The sequence below is a fragment of the Pectinophora gossypiella genome, unplaced genomic scaffold (genome assembly GCF_024362695.1).
Source record: "Pectinophora gossypiella unplaced genomic scaffold, ilPecGoss1.1 Pgos_52, whole genome shotgun sequence".
Classification (NCBI taxonomy): Eukaryota; Metazoa; Arthropoda; class Insecta; order Lepidoptera; family Gelechiidae; genus Pectinophora; species Pectinophora gossypiella.
Genome location: NW_026063262.1, coordinates 153,900 through 175,231, shown reverse-complemented (window position 1 = coordinate 175,231; position 21,332 = coordinate 153,900). Strand labels below are relative to the sequence as shown.

At 38.7% G+C, this 21,332-nt stretch overlaps 1 protein-coding gene across 1 annotated transcript; it reads left to right on the top strand.

Annotated features, from left to right (window-relative positions):
- Nucleotides 1-5,746: 5,746 nt before the first annotated feature.
- Nucleotides 5,747-17,956, top strand: LOC126381435 (uncharacterized). The gene is made up of 5 exons (XM_050030907.1): nucleotides 5,747-6,384; nucleotides 11,288-11,295; nucleotides 13,041-13,419; nucleotides 17,037-17,088; nucleotides 17,828-17,956. Exons 1-5 carry the CDS (start codon nucleotides 5,747-5,749, stop codon nucleotides 17,954-17,956), a joined length of 1,206 nt encoding a protein of 401 aa, XP_049886864.1.
- Nucleotides 17,957-21,332: the final 3,376 nt, after the last annotated feature.

The window sequence follows — 21,332 nt, the reverse complement described above, 5'->3', positions numbered from 1 at the left end:
TTCCCGTTCCCGTGGGAATTTCGGGAATTCCTTTCTTAGTGTACCTCTACGATATCTAAGGTACCTGCATGCCAAATTTCAAACGTCTAACTTGAGTGGTTTAGATTTTTCATACAAAAGGATTTTCCCGCTTATTCCCGTTCCCGTAGGAATTTCGGAAATTCCTTTCTTAGTGCACCTCTACGGTATTTAAGGTACCTGCGTGCCAAATTTCAAACGTCTTGAGTGGTTTAGATTTTTTATACAAAAGAATTTCCCTTCACTACTCTGCTCCTATTGATTGTAGCGTGATGAAAAGTATACTATAACCTGTCCAGGAGTGTGAAGAATAATTGTACCAAGTTTCATTAAAATCTGTCCAGTAGTTTTTGTTTCTATAAGGAACATACAGACAGACAGACAGACTGACAGACAGACAGACAGACAGACAAACAAAAATTTTACTGATTGCATTTTTGGCATCAGTATCGACCACTTATCACCCCCTGATAGTTATTTTGAAAAAATATTTAATGTACAGAATTGACCTCTCTACAGATTTATTATAAGTATAGATTTTACGCCGCTCACTCAGAATGTACTGACTCCATCTGACCTTAAGGAATTGCAGTTGCGCATAAACAGACTCGAGTTTTTGTACGAGAAATATGATCAGGTACAGTTATTATTGGAGTGCTCAGTCGAGGAAGCCGAAGATCAGTATGTCGCGCGTTCGGAATTTGAATCCGTTTACTACTCAACTTTAGCTCATGAATTTGTGTCTAAAGTAAATAAACATGATGACCCTGCGAATTCTGCGACGAGCTTTAGCAGCTGTAATCGTCAACAGATCGTCAAGTTACAACTACCAAAATTCAATGGAATGTACGACAACTGGCTTGAATTTCGCGATACTTTCACCATTCTCATTCACTCGAGTGACGAAATAGATGCGGTAAACAAATTCCATTATTTGCGCGCTTCTCTTGAAGGATCGGCTGCTGTGGTGATTCAATCAATTGAGTTTTCCGCTAGTAATTACGCTACAGCATGGAGTCTTTTGTGTGACAGGTTCGACAATAAACGATTATTGATTCAAAATCATGTGTCAGCTTTATTCAACATTGATAAATCTCACCAAAGAGTCGTCGGTTACTTTAAAACGACTAATTGATCAATTAAATAAAAACCTACGAGCCTTACAATCCCTTGGTGAGCCTGTCCAGCAGTGGGATACATTGTTAATTTATATTATTACACAAAAATTAGATCAAAAAACATTCAGAGAATGGGAAGAGTATAAGGGTTGTGTGGGCAAAGAGGATTCGATAACTTTTGATTTATTCATTCAGGTTTTGCGCAAACGCGCCGATTTAATCGAAACTTTAGAATTATCTCGTAATAATCACAATCAACCAAACAATAATCAAAAACAAAATTCTAAATTAAAGGCTATGGTAACTGTACAAGGTACTTCTTCAGAATCACCACCTAAAACTTGTCCTAAATGTAAAGGAGATCACAGTTTATCGGACTGTTCCCATTTCCTCGCTTTAAGTAATGAAGAAAGACTTAAATTGCTTCCTACCTTTAAAATATGTTTTAATTGTTTTCGATCGGATCACTTTGCAAATCATTGTAAAAAGCCTGGCTGTAAAATGTGCAAACGAAAACATAATACCCTTGTGCACGTAACTGATTATAAACCAAGACAGTTAGCTAATTCAACTTCCCATCAGTCGAGCAGTCAGTCGCCTACGTATGGTACGGACGGGGGCATTGTCTTATCAGCTAGTATGACGTCGTCAAGTCAGTTCGTTCAACGCGAAGTCTTGTTATCTACTGCGCTCGTTAAAATCCATACTAATATTATAAATGCGAAAGTAACTCTGTCTGTCTGTCTGTCTGTCTGTTACTCTTTCACGCCTAAACGGCTCAACGGATTTTGATGAAATTTGGTATGGTGATAGATGATAACCTAGAAATGGTCATAGGCTATAAATAATCACGCCATCGTTCTTAGGGGGTAGGCAGTTGGCAGATAACTAAATTGATTTAGTGATTTGTAGTCGTTTTTGTTGGGACTTTTGCTCTTTCACGTCTAAACGGCTGAACGGATTTTAATGAAATTTAGTAAGGTAATAGTTGGTTATCTAAAAACGGTTGTACGAGCAAATTGATCACGTCATCGTACTTAGGGGGTAGGAAGTAGGCAGAAAACTGAATTGAGTTAGTGATTTTTTTATAGTTTTTGCTGGGAGTTTTGTCTATCATGCCTAAACGGCTCAACGGATTTTGATGAAATTTAGTTAGCTGATAGATAGTAATCTAGAAAAGGATATGGCCTATTAATATTTATGCTATCGTACTTAAGGCGTAGGCAGTAGACAGAAAACTAGGTTAGTGATTTTTAATTGTTTGTTTTAAAAGTTTGCCTCATTCACGCCTTAACGTCTGAACGGAATTTTATAAGACTTGGTTAATTTAAAGATAGGATCTTAGGCACGGACACAGGCTACTTTTTATGGCGGGAAAATACCTCATTCCCGCGGAAATCTAGATTTCGTGATCGTGTCAAGAAGCGCATGACGCCATAGCTACTGGAATGATTTCGATGTTTTTTTTTAAACTGAGTGACCTCAAGTTAGTATTTGATCACTTTTCTAACTTAGAGGGTAGGTAGGCGCCATAATTTAGGGAATTTATGATAAAATTTTGATGCAACTGTCTTTATTAAACAGTTATATCTCATTCCTACAGGAACCTACACATAGCTATAGCTAGCTATCTATTAACATTAAAACTCTTTCTAGAATCACATTACGCCAATTAATTGATCTGATTTGTATAAGTTTTTTTATTCAACTGACTGTTACATTACATACAGATAAAATCTAATTACTTACACCACATAATTAATATAGTACTACATGACTAGCTACGCTTTAAACTTGAGGAGGTAATTCGATAGACATTTATACGAACTTTAAGCCCAATCAATCAATCAATCAATCATAGTAATAAGGTAATACTCATTTTAGACAAAGAAACGGATAGGTAATCAGTTCGTCAACGAAATTATAACACCTACACTTAGTTTGTTTACTATTCAACTGTTGTAAAATATTATAAATGCGAAAGTAACTCTGTCTGTCTGTCTGTCTGTTACGCTTTCCCGCTTAAACCTCTCAACCGATTTTGATTAAATTTGGCACAGACAATCTTTAGACCCTGAGAAAGGACATAGGATACCTTTTATTGCGAAAAGAAGGGACGAAGAGATTGAAATAGGGGTTGAAAGTTTGTATGGGATATTTTAATTTTAAAATATGAAATATGAAACTTTATATTTAAGCACTTGATAAAAAATAATTAAACATTTGTTCTAGCGTTGCTGAAATTTCGACCAGTGAGGGGGTGAAATGAGGGTTGAAAGTTTGTATGGGAGTTCGTCATTTTTGGGGATAAAACCACGAAACTTTATATTTAGGTACTTGATAAGAAATAAAAAAACAATTTGTTAAAGCGTTTTTGAAAATTCGATCTTTGAGGGGATAAAATAGGTGTTGAAATTTTTTATGAGGTTCGTCATTTTTCAAGATAAAAATATTAAATTTTGTGTTTAGGCACTAAATAACAAACAAAAAATCGTTTGTTCAAGCATTTTGAAATTTTTACCAGTATGGGGGTGAAATACGGGTTGAATGTTTGTATGGGTATTCGTCATTTTTGAAGATAAAACCATGAAACTTGGTACGTAGGTCTCTTAGGATGTGCAGAGTTTTTCAACAAACGGATTTTCCGAAATTCGAACGGAACGGAACGGATTCGGAACGGGAACTACGAAGCCAAACTTTTTGTATACAAAATATTAACCACTGAACTTAAGAACATGATATTTAGTAGTTTTGGGTGTATCAAGTTAAAAAAAATTGGCTTTTGTAGATAAAGTTCCTTTTAACGAATACTCTGCATCGCCGCCACTGCCGTCGGTCGTCGTTCGTCGTCGCGCACATTCGCCGAAGTGTGGCGGCAGTCAACGGCGCTGTCTTGTGGTGGGGGAGCGCACGTGGTGTATACGTGGCCTGCTCGCGAGTGTCGAGTCCAAACAATTTCTACATTTTAACATATAATAACAAAATAGCAAACGTTGTGTACAAAAAAGTTTTAAATTAGGTCATTTTAAAATATTTTTGTACACAACGTGACGCTGACCCCTGTAAGTGTCTTGGACATAAGGGACCGATAAATATTCCTAGGTAATTTCTGCCACTCAATGGAATACATAGGTACTTTATAACGACTGTAAACAGATATTTTTTATTTTTTTTTAAATATACCTACTTACTCTCTTTTAATCACATGCTATACCGTTCCTTTTATATAATCCTTAATATTCAAATTAAAAGTACGCAGACGAAGTCGCGGGTACCAGCTATATACGATAAATCCAATCGCGAGATTATTGCACGGGCAATATTGGATACCGGAAGCACATCATGTATAATGACTGAGAGTATGTGCAATAAACTGGAGTTGGATGTTCACGAGATAAATAAATCTTTAGTAGGCGTTAATAACGTGTTATCACACGTAGGCAAAATATGTCAGGTGTCAATTAAGTCTTTGAGTGATAATTACAAAGCTAATCTGCAATGTTTAATTTTGCCATCAATCACAACTAACGTCCCACATCAGAGCATCGATTTAACACAGTTTAATATCCCATCAAATATTTGTTTAGCAGATCCAAATTTTCATTCACCAGCAGGCGTTGATATGATATAAGGAGCTGATATTTTTTGGAAATTATTGGGCACTCAAAGAATTAAATTAGGCGATGGTAAACCAATCTTATGTGAAACTAAACTTGGCTGGTTGATATGCGGTTCAACATCGGCAATCCAGTCTTCACATGTTAAATGCAATTTTGTAACCTCAAATTCTGTATCGAGCGAAAACTTAAACGACGCTGTTCAAAATCAGTTGACTCGTTTTTGGAAGCTCGAAGAGATTAATTCCAATAATTTATCAGTATTCTCAAGAGGAAAATAAATGTGAAAATCATTTCATAGAAAACACTACTCGCATGTCTGATGGCCGATTTTGTGTCAGAATTCCCTTTAAGCAAAGTCCAAATGTATTGGGAGATTCATTTCAACGAGCCAAAGGTTGCCTTTTATCCTTAGAGCGCAGAGTTAAAGATCGACCTGACTTCAATAAAATGTACAAGGATTTCATGTTGGAGTATCATACTTTAGGTCACATGTCTCAGATAAAAAAGAACGATTCTTTCAGCAGTGGGTATTTTATTCCCCATCACGGCGTGCTGCGTGAAAACAGTTTGACTACAAAATTAAGGGTAGTCTTTAATGCCAGTAGCCCAACCACTAGCGGACTTTCGCTTAATGACATACAGATGGTTGGTCCTACTGTGCAAGATGACCTCTTATCAATTTTACTCCGCTTTCGCCAGCACAAATATGTTTTAGCCGCTGACGTCGAGAAAATGTATCGTCAGATCATGGTGCATCCTGACGACAGACATCTTCAGCAAATCATTTGGCGAGATGATATTGCTGAACCTATTAAACTATTTCAATTGAATACAGTGACTTATGGCACCGCGAGTGCCCCTTTCCTAGCTACGAGATGCTTAAAACAAGTCGGAATCAATTGTTCAGATAGCCGAATTTCCGATATTATAATTCATGATTTTTATGTTGATGATTTGTTGACTGGAGCTGATACTCTAGATGATGCTAAAATGATTCGCGCTAAAGTGACATCTGAACTTGATGACGCTTGCATGCCATTACGTAAATGGAAATCGAATAACCAAGAATTAATGTTTAATGAAACGTCTAATCCTTCTCTTGATCTTAATATGGGTCATTCTGAGCCAAGCAAAACCCTGGGATTGGGTTGGTTGACACACTCAGATGATCTATGCTTTCCCGCAAATTCACCATTAAGTCCTAAACACACTAAGCGTGAGATGTTGTCCATCATATCGCAAGTCTTTGATCCCATGGGATTATTGGCTCCATCCATAATACAGATGAAGATGTTACTTCAAAGACTTTGGTTAAAGGGGATATCTTGGGATGAAAGGTTACCTAACGATATTCAAATTATATGGATAGAGTTTGTCAAAAGTTTGTCATATTTAAATGATCTTCGAATACCTCGTCGCGTAGTTTGTAACGATCATCAGACAGTGGAGTTCCACGTGTTCACTGATGCTTCTGAACGAGCTTATGGTGCTTGTTTGTATGTCAGAAGTGTTAGCAATAGTGGTCAGGTTTTGGTGCGTTTATTGATGGCAAAGAGTCGTGTCGCTCCCTTAAAACCTACCACCATACCCAGGCTTGAGCTTTGTGCAGCTCTGGTGGGGGCTCGTTTGTATCAAAAGGCTGTTCAATCGTTACGTCTCAAGGTGTCAAGGGTTGTATTTTGGACCGACTCCATGATTGTATTAGGATGGCTAAAAATGTTACCCAATAAGTTGCACACTTTCGTCAGAAATCGCGTCGGCGATACGTACCTACCGACTGCAATCCAGCTGATCATATATCTCGCGGAATTGATTTAAAATCAATTCAGCGATTGGAACAGTGGTGGTCTGGTCCTCATTTCCTCATAGAACATACATCCAATTGGCCAGTCACTCCAAATTGTGAAAATGTTTTACCGGAACTGCGTCCTGAAGTTACGTTGCATACCTGTAAAAACTTAGATAAAAACCTAATTAATTTTGAACGTTTCTCAAAGTTATCAAGGTTAAGTCGTGCAGTTGCTTATGCACTTCGTTTCATTCAACTTTGTAAAGGGGAAACCGTGCCCCACAAACACTTGTCGAACTCAGAATTACAAAAATCACTAAACGTAATAATCAAAGCGTCCCAGAAAGAGTCAATTCCTGAGTACACGACTTTATTAAATAAACAAGCATTGCCAAAAAAAAGTCAATTATTAAAATACAATGTCTTTATAGATGACTAGCTGGTACCCGCGACTTCGTCTGCGTACTTATAATTTGAATATTAAGGATTATATAAAAGGAACGGTATAGCATGTGATTAAAAGAGAGTAAGTAGGTATATTTAAAAAAAAATAAAAAATATCTGTTTACAGTCGTTATAAAGTACCTATGTATTCCATTGAGTGGCAGAAATTACCTAGGAATATTTATCGGTCCCTTATGTCCAAGACACTTACAGGGGTCAGCGTCACGTTGTGTACAAAAATATTTTAAAATGACCTAATTTAAAACTTTTTTGTACACAACGTTTGCTATTTTGTTATTATTTGTTAAAATGTAGAAATTGTTTGGACTCGACACTCGCGAGCAGGCCACGTATACACCACGTGCGCTCCCCCACCACAAGACAGCGCCGTTGACTGCCGCCACACTTCGGCGAATGTGCGCGACGACGAACGACGACCGACGGCAGTGGCGGCGATGCAGAGTATTCGTTAAAAGGAACTTTATCTACAAAAGCCAAATTTTTTTAACTTGATACACCCAAAACTACTAAATATCATGTTCCTAGGTTCAGTGGTTAATATTTTGTATACAAAAAGTTTGGCTTCGTAGTTCCCGTTCCGAATCCGTTCCGTTCCGTTCGAATTTCGGAAAATCCGTTTGTTGAAAAACTCTGCACATCCTAAGAGACCTACGTACCAAGTTTCATGGTTTTATCTTCAAAAATGACGAATACCCATACAAACTTTCAACCCGTATTTCACCCCCATACTGGTAAAAATTTCAAAATGCTTGAACAAACGATTTTTTGTTTGTTATTTAGTGCCTAAACACAAAATTTAATATTTTTATCTTGAAAAATGACGAACCTCATAAAAAATTTCAACACCTATTTTATCCCCTCAAAGATCGAATTTTCAAAAACGCTTTAACAAATTGTTTTTTTATTTCTTATCAAGTACCTAAATATAAAGTTTCGTGGTTTTATCCCCAAAAATGACGAACTCCCATACAAACTTTCAACCCTCATTTCACCCCCTCACTGGTCGAAATTTCAGCAACGCTAGAACAAATGTTTAATTATTTTTTATCAAGTGCTTAAATATAAAGTTTCATATTTCATATTTTAAAATTAAAATATCCCATACAAACTTTCAACCCCTATTTCAATCTCTTCGTCCCTTCTTTTCGCAATAAAAGGTATCCTATGTCCTTTCTCAGGGTCTAAAGATTGTCTGTGCCAAATTTAATCAAAATCGGTTGAGAGGTTTAAGCGGGAAAGCGTAACAGACAGACAGACAGACAGAGTTACTTTCGCATCCATACTAATATTATAAATGCGAAAGTAACTCTGTCTGTCTGTCTGTCTGTCTGTCTGTCTGTCTGTCTGTCTGTCTGTTACTCTTTCACGCCTAAACGGCTCAACGGATTTTGATGAAATTTGGTATGGTGATAGATGATAACCTAGAAATGGTCATAGGCTATAAATAATCACGCCATCGTTCTTAGGGGGTAGGCAGTTGGCAGATAACTAAATTGATTTAGTGATTTGTAGTCGTTTTTGTTGGGACTTTTGCTCTTTCACGTCTAAACGGCTGAACGGATTTTAATGAAATTTAGTAAGGTAATAGTTGGTTATCTAAAAACGGTTGTACGATCAAATTGATCACGTCATCGTACTTAGGGGGTAGGAAGTAGGCAGAAAACTGAATTGAGTTAGTGATTTTTTTATGGTTTTTGCTGGGAGTTTTGTCTATCATGCCTAAACGGCTCAACGGATTTTGATGAAATTTAGTTAGCTGATAGATAGTAATCTAGAAAAGGATATGGCCTATTAATATTTATGCTATCGTACTTAAGGCGTAGGCAGTAGACAGAAAACTAGGTTAGTGATTTTTAATTGTTTGTTTTAAAAGTTTGCCTCATTCACGCCTTAACGTCTGAACGGAATTTTATAAGACTTGGTTAATTTAAAGATAGGATCTTAGGCACGGACACAGGCTACTTTTTATGGCGGGAAAATACCTCATTCCCGCGGAAATCTAGATTTCGTGATCGTGTCAAGAAGCGCATGACGCCATAGCTACTGGAATGATTTCGATGTTTTTTTTTAAACTGAGTGACCTCAAGTTAGTACTTGATCACTTTTCTAACTTAGAGGGTAGGTAGGCGCCATAATTTAGGGAATTTATGATAAAATTTTGATGCAACTGTCTTTATTAAACAGTTATATCTCATTCCTACAGGAACCTACACATAGCTATAGCTAGCTATCTATTAACATTAAAACTCTTTCTAGAATCACATTACGCCAATTAATTGATCTGATTTGTATAAGTTTTTTTATTCAACTGACTGTTACATTACATACAGATAAAATCTAATTACTTACACCACATAATTAATATAGTACTACATGACTAGCTACGCTTTAAACTTGAGGAGGTAATTCGATAGACATTTATACGAACTTTAAGCCCAGTAATCAATCATAGTAATAAGGTAATACTCATTTTAGACAAAGAAACGGATAGGTAATCAGTTCGTCAACGAAATTATAACACCTACACTTAGTTTGTTTACTATTTAACGAGGGAAAATAATCCTTACTAATATTATAAATGCGAAAGTAACTCTGTCTGTCTGTTACGCTTTCCCGCTTAAACCTCTCAACCGATTTTGATTAAATTTGGCACAGACAATCTTTAGACCCTGAGAAAGAAAATAGGATACCTTTTATTGCGAAAAGAAGGGACGAAGAGATTGAAATAGGGGTTGAAAGTTTGTATGGGATATTTTAATTTTAAAATATAAATCCATGAAACTTTATATTTAAGCACTTGATAAAAAATAATTAAACATTTGTTCTAGCGTTGCTGAAATTTCGACCAGTGAGGGGGTGAAATGAGGGTTGAAAGTTTGTATGGGAGTTCGTCATTTTTGGGGATAAAACCACGAAACTTTATATTTAGGAACTTGATAAGAAATAAAAAAACAATTTGTTAAAGCGTTTTTGAAAATTCGATCTTTGAGGGGATGAAATAGGTGTTGAAATTTTTTATGAGGTTCGTCATTTTTCAAGATAAAAATATTAAATTTTGTGTTTAGGCACTAAATAACAAACAAAAAATCGTTTGTTCAAGCATTTTGAAATTTTTACCAGTATGGGGGTGAAATACGGGTTGAATGTTTGTATGGGTATTCGTCATTTTTGAAGATAAAACCATGAAACTTGGTACGTAGGTCTCTTAGGATGTGCAGAGTTTTTCAACAAACGGATTTTCCGAAATTCGAACGGAACGGAACGGATTCGGAACGGGAACTACGAAGCCAAACTTTTTGTATACAAAATATTAACCACTGAACTTAGGAACATGATATTTAGTAGTTTTGGGTGTATCAAGTTAAAAAAAAATTGGCTTTTGTAGATAAAGTTCCTTTTAACGAATACTCTGCATCGCCGCCACTGCCGTCGGTCGTCGTTCGTCGTCGCGCACATTCGCCGAAGTGTGGCGGCAGTCAACGGCGCTGTCTTGTGGTGGGGGAGCGCACGTGGTGTATACGTGGCCTGCTCGCGAGTGTCGAGTCCAAACAATTTCTACATTTTAACAAATAATAACAAAATAGCAAACGTTGTGTACAAAAAAGTTTTAAATTAGGTCATTTTAAAATATTTTTGTACACAACGTGACGCTGACCCCTGTAAGTGTCTTGGACATAAGGGACCGATAAATATTCCTAGGTAATTTCTGCCACTCAATGGAATACATAGGTACTTTATAACGACTGTAAACAGATATTTTTTATTTTTTTTTAAATATACCTACTTACTCTCTTTTAATCACATGCTATACCGTTCCTTTTATATAATCCTTAATATTCAAATTAAAAGTACGCAGACGAAGTCGCGGGTACCAGCTAGTTTATAATATTAGTAAGGATTATTTTCCCTCGTTAAATAGTAAACAAACTAAGTGTAGGTGTTATAATTTCGTTGACGAACTGATTACCTATCCGTTTCTTTGTCTAAAATGAGTATTACCTTATTACTATGATTGATTGATTGATTGATTGGGCTTAAAGTTCGTATAAATGTCTATCGAATTACCTCCTCAAGTTTAAAGCGTAGCTAGTCATGTAGTACTATATTAATTATGTGGTGTAAGTAATTAGATTTTATCTGTATGTAATGTAACAGTCAGTTGAATAAAAAAACTTATACAAATCAGATCAATTAATTGGCGTAATGTGATTCTAGAAAGAGTTTTAATGTTAATAGATAGCTAGCTATAGCTATGTGTAGGTTCCTGTAGGAATGAGATATAACTGTTTAATAAAGACAGTTGCATCAAAATTTTATCATAAATTCCCTAAATTATGGCGCCTACCTACCCTCTAAGTTAGAAAAGTGATCAAATACTAACTTGAGGTCACTCAGTTTAAAAAAAAAACATCGAAATCATTCCAGTAGCTATGGCGTCATGCGCTTCTTGACACGATCACGAAATCTAGATTTCCGCGGGAATGAGGTATTTTCCCGCCATAAAAAGTAGCCTGTGTCCGTGCCTAAGATCCTATCTTTAAATTAACCAAGTCTTATAAAATTCCGTTCAGACGTTAAGGCGTGAATGGGGCAAACTTTTAAAACAAACAATTAAAAATCACTAACCTAGTTTTCTGTCTACTGCCTACGCCTTAAGTACGATAGCATAAATATTAATAGGCCATATCCTTTTCTAGATTACTATCTATCAGCTAACTAAATTTCATCAAAATCCGTTGAGCCGTTTAGGCATGATAGACAAAACTCCCAGCAAAAACTATAAAAAAATCACTAACTCAATTCAGTTTTCTGCCTACTTCCTACCCCCTAAGTACGATGACGTGATCAATTTGCTCGTACAACCGTTTTTAGATAACCAACTATTACCTTACTAAATTTCATTAAAATCCGTTCAGCCGTTTAGACGTGAAAGAGCAAAAGTCCCAACAAAAACGACTACAAATCACTAAATCAATTTAGTTATCTGCCAACTGCCTACCCCCTAAGAACGATGGCGTGATTATTTATAGCCTATGACCATTTCTAGGTTATCATCTATCACCATACCAAATTTCATCAAAATCCGTTGAGCCGTTTAGGCGTGAAAGAGTAACAGACAGACAGACAGACAGACAGACAGACAGACAGACAGACAGACAGACAGACAGACAGACAGACAGAGTTACTTTCGCATTTATAATATTAGTATGGATGAGCAGATTATGCGTGTTGGTGGTCGATTACATAATTCAGATTTTTCCTATCAAAAAAAGCATCCAATTCTACTACAGTCCACACATACGTTTACCAAATTATTATTTGAATCTGAGCACAAAAGACTTATTCATGCCGGTCCACAACTGCTTTTAGCATCTATAAGAGAAACTTACTGGCCAATCGGTGGTCGAAATTTGGCAAAGAATTGCTATCGTAAATGTGTATTATGCAGCCGTATAAAAGATAAAGTAATTACCCCATTAATGGGAAATTTACCTCGACAGCGAGTTTCTAGCGGTTTTCCTTTTGAGAACGTAGGTTGCGATTACACAGGCCCTGTAATGTGTGCTAGTCGCCAGGGTCGAGGGTGTAGACTGGTGAAGGTTTACATCGCTATTTTCGTGTGTTTTTCTTCCAAAGCTATCCATCTGGAGTTGGTAGGGGACTTGACGAGCAATAGATTTTTGCTTGCTTTACGTCGTTTCATATCGCGAAGAGGAAAACCATTAAATATATACTCGGATAACGGTACCTCGTTTGTTGGCGCGTACAACGACATATCAAAGTTTTTAAAAGCTAACTGCAAATCTTTGAGCGAAAGTGCAGCCTGTGACGGAATCACCTTTCACTTTATCCCGGCATATGCTCCGCATTTCGGTGGCCTATGGGAGGCTGGCGTCAAGTCGACCAAGTACCACTTGCAAAGAGTTTTGGGTAATAGCAACTTGACTTACGAAGAGCTTAATACCACGTTGATTCAAATAGAAGCAGTATTAAACTCAAGACCTCTAACACCACTATCTTCAGATCCAGCAGACCATACACCATTAACGCCTGGACATTTTATTATTGGCCGTCCACTGACTTGTTTACCACAGCCAGACTACCAAAATCATTCTACTCACAGCTTGACTCGCTTTCAACGCATCGAGCAGCTTCGTCAACATTTTTGGTCAAGGTGGAGCAAGGAATATATCAGTGAACTTCAGCACCGAGTGAAGTGGCGTTTATGTCAAGACAACTTGAAACCAAATGAGTTGGTTGTAATCAAAGACGACCATTTACCGCCGCTTAAGTGGAAGCTGGGCCGAGTCATGGCAGTCCATGCAGGATCCGACGGAGTTGTTCGAGTCGCGGACATCCGCACTTCCTCTGGAGTAATCCGAAGAGCTTTGAATAGGATCTGCCCATTGCCCACTTCCTCAAGTTCTCGTTGAAATCGTGGCTTTCAACGACGGGGGGCATGTTCAAACGCCTACCTGAACGTGCGGAGCAACGACTATTTGAGATTCGAGTATTAGAATTTTTATCAAGGCGTTTAACCGTGGGTTCCCCACTCCCTTTTTTTTATACTTATTCTTGTGTCGTTGACAATACATCATCTAAGAAAGTTTCGCTCTTTTAATTTAAAGAAATATCTCACCTGAAGTCCAAAACAGTGATTTTCCCACCCCATCTATGTACGAGTAGATGCACTTATCCAGATCTATTCCCTAATAGATGGCTTTAAAGGAGAATGGGCGAATCTGGTCCAAGAACCTCCACTGATGAGACTTATATGTAATGAAAGCTTATGCTTTCTCTATGAATCTGGCAAAGTTCTATCAGATTCTGTCCCGGGGTTCTTTTTTTACGGCCATGTTTGTCCTGGCTAAAAATGTGATAAAATACAGTGGGAGCTAAAATCGACTCAAGATTTGTTGCTGGATAACTAAGTCTACATAAATAATTATGTATCATATTGTATATCATTTTAAAGAGGATCTTTTCCAGAATCCGAAACATAAAAAAAAACAAAAAAAAATCTTTTTGTAAGCGAATTATAGTCAATTTATATCTGCAGCGCCATTGTTTCTCGGTAGCTAAGTTCAAGTTTCATGCCTTTTACCCCTTCCAAAAGTATCTTACCGATTTTTTTTATATTGCTTCCGGAATTTGATCTGAGTGATAATAACAAGAAAAATAAATAGACACCTCTCCGATAGAGACCGGCTAAGCTATTGCCTATTGCAAGAAATCGTCATCATTAGCAAGTCATTACGGTATTGCATATTATAAGCTTATCAGCAACTTGGAACTTGGTCCAAGAACCTCCACTGGTGAGACTTGCATGTAATGATAGCTTATACTTGTCCTATGATTCTGGCAAAGTTCTATCAAACTCTGTCCTAGGGTTTTTTTACGGCCATGTTTGTCCTGAGTGTACAGTAGTGGACTGCAAAATCACCTCAGGATTTGTTGTCGATAAACTATTTAAATAAGTCTATATACATAATTATATATCATAATGTATATCAATTTTAAAGGGGAAGGTTATCAGAATCAGAAACACAAATAAAAAAAATGCATTATGTAAACGACTTTTAGCCAACTCACGTCCGTAGCACCATTTTTCTCAGCAGCTACGTACGAGTTTCGCGCCTTCCAACCTTTCCAAAGGAGCCCAATCATTTTTTTCCTTCTTCTGATATTGCATTCTTAACCTGACAAGTGACAACAAAGAAAAAAAAAAAATAGATACCATTCCGATAGAGGCCGCGTAAGCTATGGACCTATTGCAAGATAACGTACTCAAAGTCTAGTCATTATAATCCAACAGACGTAACATGATTAGAATGCGGCGGGACGGAAATGTAGTACATCGCCTTATGCGAAAGAGACGAAATATGTGTCTCTTTAATACTAACAGCAATACAACTATACAGCTTAGTACGAGAGAAACAAGAAATAAGTCATTCTAATCAAGATGCAATACAATGACTCTATTGTATACAAAAGAAACACATTTATTAAACAAGTTCAGGCAATAACTGGTGCAAAAGGCGGCTTTATTGCCAAGGTAGCAATTACTACCAGGCAACCTTACGTTTACGATACGTTTGTTGTACCATTCGGCATTGTTTATAAGACAAGATATAAGCCTGGATTAATAAAACAAGATTGTGGTGAAAGAAAACATACTACATTTGCGTCCTCTCGCATTCTAATCATGTTACGTCTGTTGGATTATAATGACTAGCCTTTGAGTACGTTATCTTGCAATAGGTCCATAGCTTACGCGGCCTCTATCGGAATGGTATCTATTTTATTTCTTGTTGTTGTCACTTAGTCTTGTCAGGTTAAGAATGCAATATCAGAAGAAGGAAAAAATGATTGGGCTTCTTTGGAAAGGTTGGAAGGCGCGAAACTCGTACGTAGCTGCTGAGAAAAATGGTGCTACGGACGTGAGTTGGCTAAAAGTCGTTTACATACTTAATGCATTTTTTTATTTGTGTTTCAGATTCTGATAACCTTCCCCTTTAAAATTGATATACATTATGATATATAATTATGTATATAGACTTATTTAAATAGTTTATCGACAACAAATCCTGAGGTGATTTTGCAGTCCACTACTGTACACTCAGGACAAACATGGCCGTAAAAAAACCCTAGGACAGAGTTTGATAGAACTTTGCCAGAATCATAGGACAAGTATAAGCTATCATTACATGCAAGTCTCACCAGTGGAGGTTCTTGGACCAAGTTCCAAGTTGCTGATAAGCTTATAATATGCAATACCGTAATGACTTGCTAATGATGACGATTTCTTGCAATAGGCAATAGCTTAGCCGGTCTCTATCGGAGAGGTGTTTATTTATTTTTCTTGTTATTATCACTCAGATCAAATTCCGGAAGCAATATAAAAAAAATCGGTAAGATACTTTTGGAAGGGGTAAAAGGCATGAAACTTGAACTTAGCTACCGAGAAACAATGGCGCTGCAGATATAAATTGACTATAATTCGCTTACAAAAAGATTTTTTTTTGTTTTTTTTTTATGTTTCGGATTCTGGAAAAGATCCTCTTTAAAATGATATACAATATGATACATAATTATTTATGTAGACTTAGTTATCCAGCAACAAATCTTGAGTCGATTTTAGCTCCCACTGTATTTTATCACATTTTTAGCCAGGACAAACATGGCCGTAAAAAAAGAACCCCGGGACAGAATCTGATAGGACTTTGCCAGAATCATAGGGAAAGCATAAGCTTTCATTACATATAAGTCTCATCAGTGGAGGTTCTTGGACCAAGTTTCATACAAAAGTGCCCATTGTCATTTATAAAAATAATAAAAAAATAGTTGGATTATAGGAAAACACTAGATTCAAATTAAGAAATAAGTATTTACATAATGGTATAATCACTAGAAAATCATTATCACTTCCATATAGGTTTGTAAATTATGAAATCTAAAGGTGAAACAAAACCTACATGTTTCTCAATGTTATAATTATGTTTTTCCTGTCTAAAGTCTTAAAAAATAAAAGAATATTATAATAATAAAAATATAAATTCAAAAGACGAAAAGAATAAATAAATGTCGAAAAAAATATTTCAACCCTCAGCCAAAGCGACATCTATTGATCCTCCCAATAAGATGAATGGGATGGGATGGGGTAGGTAGTCACCTACTAACTTTTAGACAAATATTTGATCATAATGTTGCCGATTCCTGCAAACACCATCTTAACACGTTGCCAGTCCAGTGCCCCCACGTGTGGGTCACGGGGTTCATACAACTTCGAACTACGTTTTCGGGCTTGGACTTAGGAGTATGTTTATGTAATTTACTGGACTTATCAGTAAGGGATGAAGTCATAGGATGAAAAAAAAAAAAACAATCCACATTTTGTTTTTCGTGCGGGTAATATGAATTATTTTCTACAGAGTATAACAAAAACGTTATTTTATGCAAATTTTTTATTTATCTGTATCAAAATTCCGAAGTTGTACATTTTAGGACGGCAAATTCTTATGAAAGGTTTCAAAACATTTATAACAAAAACCCTTCTCACACGTATTGCACTGTTGATGTACTTTTGGAGCTCTTTTTCGAGCAACAACCGTTGAGTTTCCTCTCTCAAGCAATTTTTTGTAGCAGCCATTTTCGGCAGATCTATCAAAAAATGTTGCGTTGAGCCTGAAGCCCTAGAAGATCTAGAAGTTCCTAGATCACCAGGAACATTTTTCTTTTTTCAGTGGATGGAATTCATTGTATATGATCACGGAATTCACTATGGAAGTTGACAATAAATCTGCAGCGATTTTTTTATACCAAATCACAGTTTTTCTGATTGGACTATTATAGCTAGCGAGTTGATCCGCGACGTCTATCCCTTTTTTACCTTTATTGTAGTCCAGAACCATACGGGGCTTCAATTTGGGGATTCTACCACTGCTCAAAGCCATGTCTTTTCCATGGCAAGTGGATAGCATTGTCACATCACGTTTATCATGCCACTTCAGTAATGTGATATTGGTTGCTTGCTGCACAGCAATTTCACCAACTTTTAGTGATGCTTGAATGACTTCTTTAGGTAGTCCACGCCTTTTTTTATTTACTGTACCCAACAAATCAGAGCTGCGGCTTTTGAGAAACTTGGCCAAAGGAATACTTGTGTAGTAATTATCGGTAACGATCAATCTTCCTTGATCAAGGAATTCTTCTGCTAGTTGAATCACGATACTGCCAGAAGTATCGAGTCCATGGCATTGTTGACTTTCGCCATAGTATATTTGATAACCCAGGGTGTAGCCTTCTGAATTACACAGATGCTGTGGAGCCTTAGGGCGCGACCTATAAGCCATCAAGTGGCACTAAGGCACCAGGCACCAGGCGAACGAGGACTGTCGTCGCTGCTTCTGCAAAAAAATGACTTGTCTAACATAGTGTTTATGTGAATATTATAGTTTGCATGTATTTTGTCACGTTAAATCTTGTTTATTACCTGATTGAAGTCTTGTGCGGGGCACTATTCATCCTACGAAGTGTCGGTTTCTGTTTTGTTTTTCCATCTTAGCTTCTTAATGAATGCTTGTATTATAGAAATGATTGTATGTATTTGTAGTTGATTGATTTTTTTTTTTTATTATGGCAATGGGTCGCTTAGGAGTACGACCATTCTGCCAGTGTCGAAGTGATCAGAAAACAAACTGAAAAAATTTGACAGGTTGATTAGTTTTAAACTGTAGGTAGAGGCTAAACCTTGAGTTAACCTGCAACAAGACAAAACAGGACGTCACAAAACGTTTATCACAATTTAATATTGTATTTACATATATATTTACAAATTAGTCTGAATTGAGGGGTGTTAGTATACAAGAAGAGGGATTTTTTTTTTTTTTTTTTTTATAGAGGGGGAGATGCCTTATGCATACCCAGTCGCACGAACGACTGGGTTATGTGGGACTCGCGCCCACTAAAACCCCCTCTGCACTACAGACTGCAGACACAGTGGTCCGCACCTTTGTTGATTTACAATAGTTGTTAGTTTACTTAATTAATTGCTCCTAAATCTATTCCTTAATTCTATGCTCGTTTTTTTTTTTTTTTTTTTAATTTTTTTTTTTTTATTTTTGTTTTTTTTTTTTTTTTATATATTATTGTTTTAATATTATTGTTATTTATTTATATATATATGTATATATATATTTTTTTATTTTTTTTTTCTTAATTCTATTTACATGCGTAATTAAATACTTATACAATGGTTTTGTTAGTTTTCCTTATTACTAAGTGGTTTAGGTTAATGTCAACTCCGCGAGACTCTCCCACGGGGCTGCCACTAGTGATTGGGGGAAGGATACGAAGATGAGGGTTGCTGTTCCAGGAATGCAATAATTGCATCCCGTACTCGCTCATCTCCGTTTTTGGTTGCCATTTTGATGTTGTAGTCCGCTATTTTGCTATTGGTAGCCATCTCTGCACGAGTGATGAGACGCGCTGTGGCGTCGTCTTGTGTGCGATCTGTGTAGTATACACACGTGGTGGTGTGACGTGAGATGGCTACCACTGCATGGGGGACACTGGCTGTGATGTGTGAAGGAGTCGCTGTGGTACGCACTATGTACACGGTGTTGAATGTGAGTCCCTGCGATTCGTGGACAGTCAGGGTGCGCGAGCCTTCGCTTGTTCCAAATCCCTGGCTGATAAGGAGAGCCTTTTCAGCCTGGGTGTGGACCAAGTAAAGGGTATTTTCCGACTTGGGAATCTTCGCACCAGTATATCCACGCAACGCCAGAGACCGGAGTGTGGGCTTGGCCGAATATATGCCCCCGTAGATCTCGCTGAGGGCATACGCTACGTCCAAGGGATTCCTATACGTGCACAGTAGCTCCTTTGTTATGTTGGTAACAGTGTTTGGTCTGTTGTAGTGTAGCTCGAAGAGGTTGTTCCTGTCTATGTAGGGGAGCTGGTTGTTATCCCCTATTAGGAGGGCTTCGTCGGCTTTGACGATCTGGATTGCAAGCACTATGGATTCGAAGTGGTTCATAAGGGCTTCGTCCACTACGAGGCGTTTACACGACTCGCCCTTATGAGTTCCGTTCACCAGTAGTGACGCCATGGTTCTTACTCGGCGTTTGACTTGTTGCTCTCCAAATCGCTGGGCCAGCTTTTCCCTCAGGTCCTTGGCGGCTTCCGTGGTGGTTGTGACAACTACGTCCTCGTTGATGTCGATCCGAGAAACGACCCACGTTGTTTTGCCACAGCCAGGAACCCCGTTCACCCAGGTGAACGTGGGTGCGGTCCAGTGCTCCGGCACTTTGCCGTCAGACAGGTCACCCGAGATGGTTTTGGCCATCTCTAGCATCCTCTCGTCCAGCATTACCTTGGTGCACTTCGCAACCACTACTATGGTTTCTCCCGGCGGGGTCCTGAACCGTAGCTCCCCTCCCTCCTCTTCCTCTCCCTTTGGCGGTTCTTCCCTTTCCACGAAGCCCACGCCATTGCAGTATGCTGCCATGTACTCCCCGGACATCTTGCCATGTAGAACTTGGCAAGTACCGTTGTCGTACACGGCAGCATCCGCCTCGCCCAGTAGAACTCGCAGCAGCTCCAGATTGCCACGTTGGTAAGTTTGCAGTATTTTGCTGCAAATGTTTAGGCTTACCGTTCTCGTGGCTTTTGTAACCGCTACGAATTCCCTGAACGCGTTCAGCATGTGCTCCTGTGGAGTGGTTGCCGGAAGAAGGGTTGGGGGGGATACCTGTCCCATGCCGGCCCTTGTTCTCACTTCGGGCTCCGGGGCTGGTGGACGCTTCTCGGGGGTGGTAAATTCCTCCACTGCCGCCTCTAAGGAACTCGCTCTCCGAGCTATTTGTGTGGGTTTCGCTGTTCTGGGGTGTTCTGGAGTAACCATCTTTAACTCGCACATACAACATATTGCTCCGCGTTAAAAATTCGTAAAAAATAGATTTCGTGCGCAAACGACATACCGGGAGTGAAAAGTGATAGTGAAGTGCATGATTCACCAGGATTCGTGTGGGCAACAAAATCCGCCCGCCCATCTTGGAGTAATTCAGCACCAACTTTGCCGCCCATCACCACCTCGGCGGCCGTCGCTGATTCACACTGCGAATCATTTCCGGTGAGTCCTCAAAAAGACGAGTCAAACGACACCTGACTCGTTTCATTCGGACCAGGGAAACGGGAGTTATAGGGGCCCAAAGTGCGTGAAAATATAACCTCCAAAGCCGCGTGTTGCCAACTTGCTTCCACGCGGCCGAAAATTGGAGAGTTAGTATCGGCGCTGGCGACTTCGCAGCGGGTCTGAGGATTCCGGACGACCAACATCAAGACACCTCTACCGTCGGCTGACACGGCGTCAGCTCCAGGATCGAGGATCGACGGATCTCCGGAAGTATAAGGGGTAGGAGTTTGGTTCAAGGACCCTTGGACAGGGAACATCAGGACCCTTCTCCTTCGAGACCAACCCCCCCCCCCCGGCAAGTCCCCCCCCCAACCCGCGCGGGATCCACACGAGGTTACGCAGCTGCGCTCGAGATCCAGCAGCCGGTCAAGGTCCACTCCAGGTTCCAGGACCTTTCAACAGGGTAGACCAGGAACCCCCCCCCCGCCCTTGCACCCCCACCCCCCACCCCTTAGTTTAAGGGAACACCCTTCTTATACCTCTAACACCAGTGGAACCCTCCCGGGAACTCCCCTCGCACACCCCCCCCCCTCACTACATCACCCCCCCGGACTCTAACTTCGTCATTTTTGGGCCTAGAGACCCAAACTTGGGTTCTCCGGAATCGGCATTAAAATCTCTGCCAA